The following is a 12,700-nucleotide window of genomic DNA, read 5'->3' as shown; positions in this document are numbered from 1 at the left end:
GCCTCCCAAAGGATCAAAAAAAGAAAAGAAAAATTAGAAAAATAATAATTATTATTATAATAAAAGAGCTAGAACGAGAGGAACTGCGCCCCTCCTTTTTGTAGATGCAGATGCTTTGAACTGCTTCTAGATCCCTTGTTACTGAATCAGTATGGGACTGAGTGGCTAGAGTGGATGTAGGTACCGCAGTGTGGATAGAACAATCCATGGGTCATGATTTGATAGAAGTTGAATAATTCTAATCAGAGGAGATTCAATGAAGAATCTAATTCAGACTCAAAGACACAATTCTGTTAAGAACACTTCTGTCTCTCTATATTGACCTGTTCTATGTTCAGGCATTATTACACATGACGAGGAAGACCTCATGTGGCTTTAGCTCCTGGGACACCTGTCTACAGTAACTGTTATGGTAATATATGCGACATTCTTTTAATTAGCTTCAGGAAAGTGACAGCACTTTACTAAGGGGTCTATCAGTCTCAAGACAGGATCAGAAGGGAAAACGACCAACGGGGAAAGGGGAAATCGAAAAGGAAAAAAGACCCCCAAAAAAAAGAAAAAAAAAAAAAATTATTCAAGTTGACTGGTAGATACTTACATAAACCTGTAGTAGATGTCGTCAATACTTCACTATCCTGAGAGTGCCAAACAGTGGTCAATCGTGGAGTTGGAGCCATAGTACATATGGGCACTACCTATCTAGCCACGACCTGACTGACAATTCAAAGTTATAACGTGAGTACTCTACGGAGTAAATACATGACAAATCTAGACTTTATGTATGATACAGGGTCTCATGATTTGTTTAGGAGTATAGAAGAGGAAGACGTCTCCACTCTCCGCGATGAGACTCAAGAGTATCTATGTACTGATCATGATATCAGAAGCGACGTACCATGGGTCTGAGGATATAAAACTGCATGTCATTGGAGTCTGTGGGTGGATATTTCAAATATAACATGAGGCGGTTACCGTACCTACTTCGTAGCTACTGAGAATTTCACCCGTCGAAAAGGTATATCGAATCCGGACCTACGCCGTATGGTGAGGAGACATGAGGACTGGCCCATGGAACCGCACGCTTTCCACATGGCCTTTTTGGACCTTCACAACTTCCAGCAAATCATCCAATCTAAACCATATGTAATAATGTACGTAGTTTCAAGACGACCATGGACATTTCCCAGTAGTCAATCCTAAATCGCGGCGGAATATGGGAGCTTGAGATCATCGATCGCCCTCGGGTCCGCCATTCTAGGAGAGATACGCTACCTGTATGTAGACGTCTTGAGTGGGAAACGGAGTTGCCGCTAATGTTGTCATCGATAGGTAGTAGGTAGATGGTTCGGGTGCAAGCAGTTCCGTGTTTGGAGATGCCCCATAGTTGGACCAAACGGTGAGCATGGGCCCGATGGAGACGGGGTTTAATTCGACCAGTTTTTGCGGGGAGCTTGATACTCAGGAGAGGACCTCCTTCAGAGCCAGATTTGACAACATTTAGAATCCCTCAGTATCAACCCTCTCTTCCTTTCTCTAGCTTTTCCTTTTTCCTCTCAGTCGATTCGCACCTGAAGTCTGCCGAATGTTGCCATTCATTAATGCCATGGCGGTAGTAGCGTAGCCGGCTATTACTAGGCATTATTAATCAATTGTGGTGGCTGTTATGACAATTAAGTTACCTCCCTGCCACGAGGATCCCATTGGTGCTTATCGTTGGGTGGGCCAAATTTGCGCCGCACTAGTACCACAGGCTGGCTCTAGCAGATCGCCGATTCTTACCTTACTAGCGTAGATGTTTGTAAAAATCAGAGTCAAAGGGTCTCGTACCTTACATCCGAAAATACAGGTAGCCTGATGAACTGCTCCCCATCTTCGCCTCCCCTTTCGACTACAATGGGTAGGAATTATGCATGTTACCCTTGATCAACCCTGATGGATGTGCCTAAATGGCTTGCTATTCTTGCCATCAGGTTCCTTACACTTGGACTCCTTTCGGTCACGTGTCGACTAGACCATTTGTAGCAGGAACGAATAAGTCTATAGCCTACCTTGAGTCGAGAAAGAACTTGGCGGGTTTCTGTACGCAAGTCGCATACAATGGATCATGAACCATGCATAAGGTACTTTACCTAACTGCCAGAATTAGGTTGTCACTCCTTGATCTTGTGGTGATACCAACAGGTTGATAGTACATATCCTTGCAGCTATTGGACCGTGTAACAAGCCCCAAGCATGTGGCTGTCATGTGTCAACCTGAAAGCGGTTACGGTACCTAGAGTGGGTACCAGTCACAATCGACGTACCGAATGGTATTTGGGGAAGCCTTACACACTCTTCCGCTTCATCTATCTTAATTGACCTTTTTGTTGATTGTCTACAATATCAGAGTGAGCACGCATACCGTCGAGTGGAGACTTGCATGGACCCATGATCTGCGGCTGTCAAGTGGGCTGCTGTTGCTGATAGGCTTGGAAAGGCCCCATATGGCTTGCGCAGGAACCGAAGTGGCCCTGCATCAGTTCTTTGTTCGAGCTTAAACTAGGGACACAGGAACCTCTGGCCTTTGACAGTAGGTATGAGCGCTCGACTCGAGATTCCCCAGCAACCTAAGCGCTGGTTCCCAATTCGATCTCAAGTGGATGCAGTTCGTGTTGTCTATTTTTGCACAAGGCATTCATGCACTATTGTGGGCAGGGCTGGTTTCATCAAGAATCTCTGCCTCAAGATGAAAGCACTCATTGTTGAGGTACCTTGCAAGTTTCAGAGTGGTTCATGACTCCTGCAGGGACGCTTTGACCGCTTGAGTTGATGTCAGCCCCGTTGGTGTCACCATGCAGGTCCTTGGGCAAAGCCTCCTCCAAAAGTAAGAGGATGGGCGGCAAGGATGATCTGGAAGGACAATCTCGACAACCCCGGGTGTCCGACAAGCTTCTGGAACATCACTAATCTGCGCCAAGAAGCGAGCCTTTCCCATTCCGTTGAGTGTAGTATTTCGAGGACAGCAGACAGAGCAAAGCCTCGATGGTCTGGTGACAGGGGCCTGTCAAATCCCTGGTCTCAACCATGGCGTTGATCACCACATCTTGGCTCGTTGCACCCTAAATTGGTTAATGGCTTCTTTCCTCACCAAATCCGGCGAACCTAAATAAGAATCGCGTTTCAGGTTCGAAGACTGCGCCTCTTCTCCCCAAACATTCCACGTTGTTTATATTCTTGAAACAAAGCTGTGAAGAATAGGATTTCATTTACGGGGCAAATGGTGGGAAGAGAAGATGAAAGAATCTGGGTACGAGCCACGGAAGCTCCTTCCAAAAGTTGCCGATCAAATGTCCCCGAGCACATGGCAGGATCAGCTTTGGGGAAGAGGCTATTGACTTCCCGGCGAGTTAGGCAATTGGCTAAGGACTCAGGAGTTCATGATAAGCTAGATGGCTATATCAGGAATGCAGAGCAAGCGGACATCAGAGGTACCGCCACGTCTTCTTGGTCCCAGATATTTTTCTGGATTAGCGCTTGACTTGGGAGATTAAGAGTGGTCAAAAAGGCGATCGATGGACACAAGCCAACGTCCGACAAGGATCTGTGCTCAAGATTGCCAACTGGATGTCTGCTATTGTCCACAGACTCCAACAGATGCCCTCCTCCATCAGACACAGCAAACTGAGAGACCGGTAGAAGAGTAGGTATTCAATGAAAATCACCCACATGATCAACCACATTACCTCTTTCTGGACTAGCTATCACACTTTTGCTTCTGTACGCCTTCTGGTCAAACTTTTCACCTGAGCGACGTGTGTCAAGTATGGGGAGGGAGAGACCCAAGAAAGTCTGTTTGGCACTAAGTCCTTTCGGCATAATACTTCCATGGTTCTCTCAAGTCTCAACCACATGGCAAGCGTATATCGCCGAGCAAGACCATCGCGACCTGTGCTATTCATGGCTCGAATTGGAATTAAGGTGCAGGGTGGCTGCGATCAACAAGAACGTGGCCTCCCAGAAACATGTGGTTGTGGAAGGGAAGCCACCACAACCATCGTCAAAGCGCCAGAGTAGGCTCAATCCTAAGTTTCAAACCTTATGCCACGAGGTTTTTTAGGTAGTTAGTAGATGGAAAAGACAAAAGGGTAATTCGCAAGGAGAAGTGTGCGCACCCGTTGAGTATCCAACAGGGCGTTGGGTCAATATGATTGGTGATAGAGACCACACATCCTGCGCCTCGAGGCGAACTTTCCTGCTAGACTGCGGTGTGATAGCGCCTTAGTTGGCTCACTGAGTTGCAGCAACGGTCAACAAGTCTCAAGCGATAAACCTCGAGTGGTGGTGGTACACCGGCCCGGATAGCTCGAGGATGCTTTCCCTGCTCTCATGTTTGCCCGCTGTGCCGGCCGTGAGACTCCACGGCGCCGAATTGGTCCTACCTTGAATCTACAGTACTACTCCGTGTGGATTGTGGAGCAACGACAAGGCAATCCTCCGCGTGGGTCTGAAATGGTTTGACAAACAGGACGGAGTACATGGTTTCTTATCCAACCTTAAATGGCAGAAAACTCTTTGTCACTCGCGTGGACGGTGTCGAAGTTAAACACGAGGATAGATAAGGCTGGATTCACGGAGCCTGGGATAAAGTTGGGAGAAATATGGAAGGGCTCGAACGAAGGTACGTACCAAATCACCTGCCAGTTAGAGTTATCCGTCCAGCCCAGCCAAGATGCAATTCTCTCATTGGGCAATGAATGTGCGGCAGGTGCCTGGTTCACGGTGTGATCCATCTCCCTCGATGGTTCGCATCCGCGCGTCTACTACGTAGAGGAATCCGAAGTCTTTAGACATAAGGTTAGTGATAAGGAGATGCATTGAGTTAGTCCTTACGGCTCTTGCAGTTTTACTAATAAATTTTCTAGCAACGGACTTTACGGTTCTTCGGATACAAGAAACGCTCAGTTCAAGTCGGAGCACTTGAGTGTAGCATATTATTGCCTCTAAAGTAAGGCATTTAACTATCGAGGTGAATGACCCAGATCGGGGATAATTCATCGGTTTATCCGAACACTCGAATCATCAAGCCCACTAAGCAAAATGCTGGAAAGCGTGACAAATTGCGAAGCTTGAGTCTAATCCCTGATTACTTAACGGTAACCGTTCGTCGCTTTCGAGTCATGTGCCTTGCGGCCTGACCGGTCAGTTTAAGGCGCTGGTAATGGTAAGGATGTGATACATGGTACATTAGGGAGTGTGTCAACATATGGACTGATGTATAAACGCTGTTTTATAGCACAAGGATGACCGCGGCCTGTGCGTTCTGTTTGGTGCCATCATCGTCATGATGTACTTTGCATACGCAGGGATGTCTGACTCCTGACTGCCACGCGAAGTCACAATAGATATTCATCCCAACCCTCGTACGAGCTTAATCTGCGGCTGACTCGGACGGTTTAGTTCGGGGATCAACTCTGTATCAGAACAGCGTGACTTCGGCGTCTATAACTTACTTTCGGGTATGAGGCATATGTGACGATGCGAAGACGGTCCAGTATGGAGCAGCTGATTAATGTTCTCTGTGGAGTAAGGTACCTTAGTAATAAGGTTGTATAGTCGTATCAGTAGGTATGACTTTGGTGCAGTGACATGGCTTTCTATTGGAGAGCTATAGTGGCCCAGGTAACTTTGACTTCCAGTGACAGATAACTGACTTCTGGCTCTAAGCATCATCACCTTCAATACTTGATCGTCAGTGGTCCGTGGCTCAGCGATCAGCGGCTTCGTCGTTTATTAATAAGCAATGTGCCTATGCATCGGATCCGAACAACCGCCTCGAGTGGACGGATAGACTCGGTTTTGACATGTTCAAAAAGTCAAAGTGAAACTGAGATACTAGGACGGACTACCTTACGAAGTATGTACCATAGTGCGGCGAGTCTACGCCCTACGGAGTACTCCGTACACTCCACGGACCAGATCGGTTTTGAGGAAGGTCGATCCGCGTACCTTAATAGTTCGACACCTATGGAGAAATATTAGGCTTTCGTGCCATGTAGGTTTTTGATAATTCGATTAGACTTTGGATCAGCTGCGGCAACTTTGTTATCAATCGATGGTGTATCGAATATTGAGCAATCCCGCGGCTAATGCGTACTGGAGATATATTCCCTGCTATCAGTGTCCTCTTCTAGTAATCTAGCCAACTTTACGGAGTAGTTGTCGGCGGAATTGGAACGCCATCCGGACCCCACCTAGAGACTCTTGGCCTGGACCGTGTTGCTTTTTAGCCCAGAGTACTTCGTTTACTTACTCCAAGCTGTACGATCAACCGATTCCCCAGTGGATCCATGATACATTATTGGATACTGTCATATCATTCTTCCATTCTGGTTATCTGGCACTGCATATTACAGTCAACCCATGTGCATGAGGATCTGCCTACGCCATACAGGCTAACGACTTGAGCAAGAGACAGGCATCACGGCGGTAGAGTCTGGGACTTGATCACACTTCCAAGCCTAAAGTTGAAGCAGTGGATGCTACTAGTTTAGTACGGAATTACTCTGAACTCCTTGCCTATGTCGACATCTGCATGTACTGTGATCCGTTTTACCTGTCTATCTACTCCAATCGATTACTAACTAAACAACGAGCGCTATCCACAATGTGCATGCTTGGCTAGCTCCACGGGGTGATTGGGAACCCCGAGTCATATGAGAATATGATCAGAGAAACGAGGGCTCTCACTGTCAGATTTTGAGTTCAGACGATCTCTGGATCGTGAGCTGCATCACGGCCGGGCCATCATCCGCCGTCGTCAATCGAGTTGTTTCGTATTGCCCCACTAGTCCCTCCTGGGATGATATAGCCGAGTACCCTAACCCAACCATGCCTGTAATACGAGATACCACTTATAAAGTAATGACCGGAGCCGATAGCCGACGTTACATTTGATAAGACATCCCGCCAAGCATACATGATTTGGAATGATTTCCTCGAGTGAGTTGTAGCTGTGGCCAGTGAGGAGGTGAGGAGGGACTTGCTACATACTTCATCCATACTTTCATTAGTTGTCGTACGGAGTACTCCGCACTAAACACTCGTTCATCATGTGTGCTTGGCTACTTGTCCTGCAGTGGAAACCTGAGTGCCTGTATCCTGTCCCGTCATCCGGCAGACGAACGCAGAGAGAAGAAAAAGCAAAGCCGGGACAAAAGTACCAGCAGCTGCCAGGCTATGAATCAGCCACCCCCGGTAAGCTAACGATGATCCACCCCGTGCGCACTGTGCGTTACACCATAATAGTCGATACACTACACCAACCGCTTGATTGATTTCAAGAATTGATCGAATCAGGTCGTCTAAACTATCTACTTTGAATGGTTAGTTTTGCATGGCGGACTGCCGACCATCTTATTAGAACAGGACACTTATCCCTAACGATCGATCCAGGGGAATCCCGGACGGAGTTAGACCATCATACTCCGTACAAGTATGGATGGAGTGCGGAGCACCCATCGGCTACAGAGTACTTCCCCTAACCAGCAGTGTTACACGAGCAAATAGAGACGATAGTCATCGACAGCGAGTAACATGTCCAGACCACGGAGTATCCGTACATCCCTCACTGAATCCCCACAGGCCAAGCATCAGGGACTTGCGTGCTTGCTTGCCCTCTCTCCTAAATAATGCATATGTACCATGCGAGGAACAAGCACAATAAGGCGATTGTCCTGTCCTCCATCCCCATCCCCATCCCCATCCCCATCCCCACCAGCAAGCACATTCCCGTCAACAAGAACAAACCATCCAGTCCGATTTGAAATGCCCCATGCAGTTCTCACGAATCAATTCAGACGGACTCTACCCTTTGCTCCCAGCGCAGTGGGTGTGCCAGGGTCAGCTTATTTGCTACCTGCGCAGAAATCCCATTTGTGTGTTTGCTATTGTCTATCTGCATAGCTGCAGCCATCTCGTCCCAATAATGAGGTTGGCCCTGCGCTATAGGTGACCGGTATATAGATTGTAGGCTGTCCTGGTTTACTGGGGTCCTTTGATTGTGCCCGAGACAGGTATGCAGCTGGCCCGACAGGGGTTTCGGATTCGTTGGGACTCCAGGGCTGGACTCTACACTTGAGGCAACCAGGCAATGCAATACTGCTCGATATAATATTGAAGCAAAATTTGAAGGAATAGTTATGCATGCGTGTCCATTTTTCTGCCTTGAGAGTGAAACCATCTCCGCATCTATTGAAACATACAGAAAGAACCATCCGATCCGTCAACCTCTATAAACTCCTCAATCAACCCAGTGCAACGTCTGATTGCATTGTAAAACTCCGTGGATGTAATTCAGAAATCCATCCGGCCCAGACCAGAAAAAGATGATGTATCCAGGTACGACAGAAGCGAAGATCAATTGATACAGTGACATGTTGTCAAAAAAGCCAAAAGGCATTGTTGCTCATCGATCGACCGACCGATGCGAAATTTCAACGTCGCCCGAAAGTAGTGCTTCGGTCTTCGAATATTTCAGGCGTTTAATTAACCTTGCAGACTAGAAATTGACGATCCGCAGATAGTGGTCAAATAAACGATATGACGTTCCGTTTGCAGGTGTTGGATAATGTCCATTTGCTGGGGGTGATGTTTCCGGCCTCTCAGTATTTATCCATCAAGAGAATAACAGCGCGAAGTTTTAGTAAGTCTCCACCGTCGCGGACGCCTAAATTTCGTTTCGGGTAATCAAGGGTATTGCTCGTCGAAAGATCCAGAAATGAAGCACACATCGGTCATGATGCAGTGTAAAAAATGGTACGAAATCCGATATCAAAATGCAAATGTGGAACCTCAACCCGACAAAACATAAGCGCCTGATTCCAATTCGCCATCTAGTTTCTGTCCTGTCAAGCCGCCTATGACTGCGGTTCGTTGTTCCGACTGAGGGCTGATGGGCCTAAAGGGGGTATCCGATTGAACGATGGGGATGACATGGCGGAATATTGGCCATTAGACAGGGCGTGAGGCTGAGACTGGAACATCAGAGCATTTTCCCTTTGCCGACGCTCCTCCTGTTCAGGAGTCATAGATTTCACTGGAGGCGGAATGGGCGCGTCGGGTGAACTTCTCCCCATCAACTTCGGGCTCGGCTCCAGTTTCTGAATTGGAGGCAGGATTGGGGCCCCAACAAGACTGCCCGATGTCATGGGCCGCGGAGACTGCTTGGTTGGACTGATGCCAGAAAATGGTACGCCATGCGAGCTCTGCGGGGGCGAGGACCTGCTGCCACTAGGAGTTGCCGCTGAGAAAGATGGCCGACCGCTGTGGATCGAAGAAAAGGAGGCATTATTGCCAGCATCGGGCCGCGGAGCCGCTCGATGTGGTCCAAAGGGCGTCCAGGGAGCTGACCCGTCCGAGGGACCTGTAGGTGGGAATCCCGCAAGCGGACCAACATCATGATTGCCCTGGGTGGGAGACATTGAGGGACGGTTCTGAATTGGCGAGGGAAGACTCGGGCTCTGAGCTGAGTGGGCAGACGACGGCCGTCCAGTATGTAAAGAACTGCCACCAAAGGTGCCTCGACCGATAGGAGGGAGATTGATAGCTTGTGAGATGGAGGGCAGCTTAGAAGGCAGTCCCTGAGACGAGGGCGCAAAACCAGTCATGCCCTTCATTGGCGACGACAAAGGCCGAGAGTCGCTAACTGGAGCTGACTGTCCGTGGGTGATGTGCTGGGGAGGACGTTCAGGCGATGATGGCACTCCAGCCACTGCCTGAGCTTTACTTGAAGATGACGCGTGTGGTTCTACCTTCGGTGGCTTTGAAGGAGAACTCATTTGTGCTGTTGCGGCGGCATTGGTTACTTCCGAGTCTTGATGATGGTGGGTAGCCAAAGCAGCGGACGGTGGTGAAGAGCCGATTTTGAACTTCAAAGGAGGGAGTTTTGGCAACTTCGCCTCTTCCTCCCGTCGCTTGCAATCCTGACAGATGAAGTGGAAATCTTCGCGCTCGGCATCATGCTGTGCAATACCTAGACACTTGCTATGCTGCCACACATTGCACTTTTCACACGCTACGCTATGTGAGCCATCATCCTGTTTCCTTGTTAGCAAGGTGCGGCTGACACAATCGAGAATGGCCATTTCATACCCAATTTTCCCCATGGACTCCACAACCTGAACAGTCAAAAATCCAGTGATCATCTGACTGAAGCTCCTCCAAGCTCTTCCTCTGCTTCTCCATTTCAGCCTTGAGCTGCCTTTCTGACAGCCTGCTCTCGCCCCTTTCGAGTCTCTCCTGTTCTTCTGCAATCCTCTGAAGTTCGGCTTCATGCAGAAGACGCTTTCGTTCCCGGTCTTTGATGCGCTGCTCACGCGTCATCATCCGAGTGCGTCGTTCTTCCTCCATCTTCCTCAGCCTCTCCTCTTCCTTGCGCGCCGCGGCCAAATCCGCCTCGTACTTCCGAGCTGCTTCGGCTGCCTCTCGCTCTTGCCGCTCCCTCTCCGCCTTCTGAGCGAGTCGACCCGACCGTTTGGCGCCTGCAAGAAGCTGCATGTTCAAGAGCTCCTTCTCACGCTTGGCTCGCTTCCGCTGCAGAGCTTCTTCCTCCCTCTCGATGACCGGTAGCACATGCTCCACGATCCTATCCCGCAATATCTTCTCGTCGGGGTCTTTGGTCTTGCGAATCGTGTCCAAGAAGCGGTTATAGTCCTCTAATGTGATGGCGATGCATTCCCACTTCATGTTTTCGAAAGGATCTTTAGCGACGCCGTCATCGACATTGTCAGTGTCTTCCCCGAGCTCTTCAATCGGCGCCGCATTTGAGACTTTTCGTCGTTTGGAGGCTCGTGATGCTCTGGCGCTTCGGCTCTTCGGCTTCGACTTGGCAGGCTTCGGGGGAGGGATATCAGGATCGGTACGACGGTACAACCGGTTGTCGTCTAGAACGTAATAGTAGCGGCCTTCGCGATCATAGCCTAATTCTTCAATGCGCTGCAACGTATCAGCATTATTGCGGAAGACCAAGGTAGACAGCGGAAGGTTACCAACCCATTGTGTTTGGTCAATTTCTTTCTGCTCTGGCATCTTCTCGCGGATGCGATCGGGGTTCCAAAAAGTCCAAACAGACAGTTGATGGAGAACACGAAGCTTTTGGAATACATCAAACTCCAAGAATTTGTTCGGGACCTCATCGTAACCGAAGGGGTTGGTCAGATGGGGAGCTTTAGCATTGTATTGACGTCGCGTATATTCGTCAAAGTTCTCGAACCTAGATCCAAGACCTCCCATCAGCTGAGATGACATAGAGAAAGGAAAGAGACCGTTCACATACGTAAGACCTCGATGCGACGAGACCCATTTGAGAAGACAGAGTCCAATCTCCATGAGCTTTTCCGATGGTTCAGGTCTGAGGCATTCCGTTTCCAAATCCTAGCAAGGGAGCGAACATCAACAATCAGCTTTTGTAAAAAAGGCGGGTGCCCAAATAGCACAAAACCGTCGCTCGCGGTATACGGAGCCGTGTAGGAGAATAGGAAAGATAACACTCACGTCAATTCCAAAGTCTTCGTCAATCTTCATGACTTTACCGAAAATCGCAATATACTGCATGAGATTCGCAAATTCCCAGGAATTCCGAAGACGGTTCAGGAAGCCATTTTCTTCAGATGGCTGCTCTGGAGCAGCGTCCACCTCGGAGCGGGTGCGCTTTCGCGATACCATGGCGGCGACTGAAGACCATGCAAGGCGCCGCAGCGCAGATGGGAATCCAAGAAGGTGCGAGGTTCAATGCGTGGGACAACCTGATCTTCTGCTTAGCTTAGAAAATTGAATCTGTGGGTCAAATATCAATTGCAGTTGGATGAGTGTTAATGATTTCAGTTCGTTCCCAGTAATGTGTTGTAATTGTCCTGGCTGGAAGGGCGGCGGGCAGACACGGCGGAAGTTTTTCCAGGGCGCGAGACGGTGATGAGCTCAGAGGGAGGCGCGTCGGACCTGGGGACGCCGTCAGGTGATTGTGGTCCAGGCTAATTACACCCGATAAGGCACTCCACGGTAGATCGTCTTTCGGTATGCTCAGAAGAGTGGTCAAGTTCTCAGGAAATGGGAAGGTGTAGCTCAGAATGAAAATAAAAGGTATTCATAAAGAAAAGATAGATCGAGCCGCATTGTTCCACACAGTTCCGGGGCAAACATTGGAAATCTCAACACTTGTTAATTGCATATCTCGCGAGAAAATAGTTCGCGAGAAACAGTTCAACCAGCATCCATCACGAACAAAAAGTTATATATATTGGTATCTCTTGCTCAAAAGAGGGTCTATCTCAATGGTATACGGATTGGTAAAAGAATCATGAATGAAGAGAAGGAAAATGCGCAAAAGAGAAGATAGCGCCCAACCATATCCACGCCACCGAGCCTTGTACCATTGCAATGAAAGATCAGCAGAACCCGTACATGAAGGCAAGAACAACGAAGAGGGCGAAATTGAACCAGAGAATTGATACACTCGAACACAAAAGATCACTCAAGCACCAAGTCACCGAAATGAAACCAACTCAGATCATCACAATAAAAAAAAGGGGGAAAGAAAAATAGAAAAAAATAGAGCTTTTCTTGAATCGAAACCATGGCCTCATCGATCATGTCTCTCCCTTTGCTTTTCTTGTTTCAATGTGTAGAGATTTGCCATTTTGAACACTATTTGCGCCGTGTGATC

The 12,700-nt window shown here is 48.4% G+C and overlaps 1 protein-coding gene across 1 annotated transcript; it reads right to left on the bottom strand.

The window, feature by feature from the left end:
* Nucleotides 1-8,897: 8,897 nt before the first annotated feature.
* On the bottom strand, nucleotides 8,898-11,703 carry ALT_5685 (putative PHD finger domain protein; the record flags this gene model as incomplete). Its single annotated transcript, XM_089599948.1, has 4 exons — nucleotides 8,898-10,076; nucleotides 10,132-11,251; nucleotides 11,315-11,412; nucleotides 11,533-11,703. The coding sequence occupies 4 exons, from the start codon at nucleotides 11,701-11,703 to the stop codon at nucleotides 8,898-8,900; spliced, it is 2,568 nt and encodes an 855-aa protein (XP_089455825.1).
* Between the last annotated feature and the right edge of the window lie 997 nt (nucleotides 11,704-12,700).

Source organism: Aspergillus lentulus (genome assembly GCF_001445615.1).
Source record: "Aspergillus lentulus DNA, contig: Alt09, strain: IFM 54703, whole genome shotgun sequence".
Classification (NCBI taxonomy): Eukaryota; Fungi; Ascomycota; class Eurotiomycetes; order Eurotiales; family Aspergillaceae; genus Aspergillus; species Aspergillus lentulus.
This window is presented reverse-complemented; position numbering and strand designations above follow the sequence as displayed.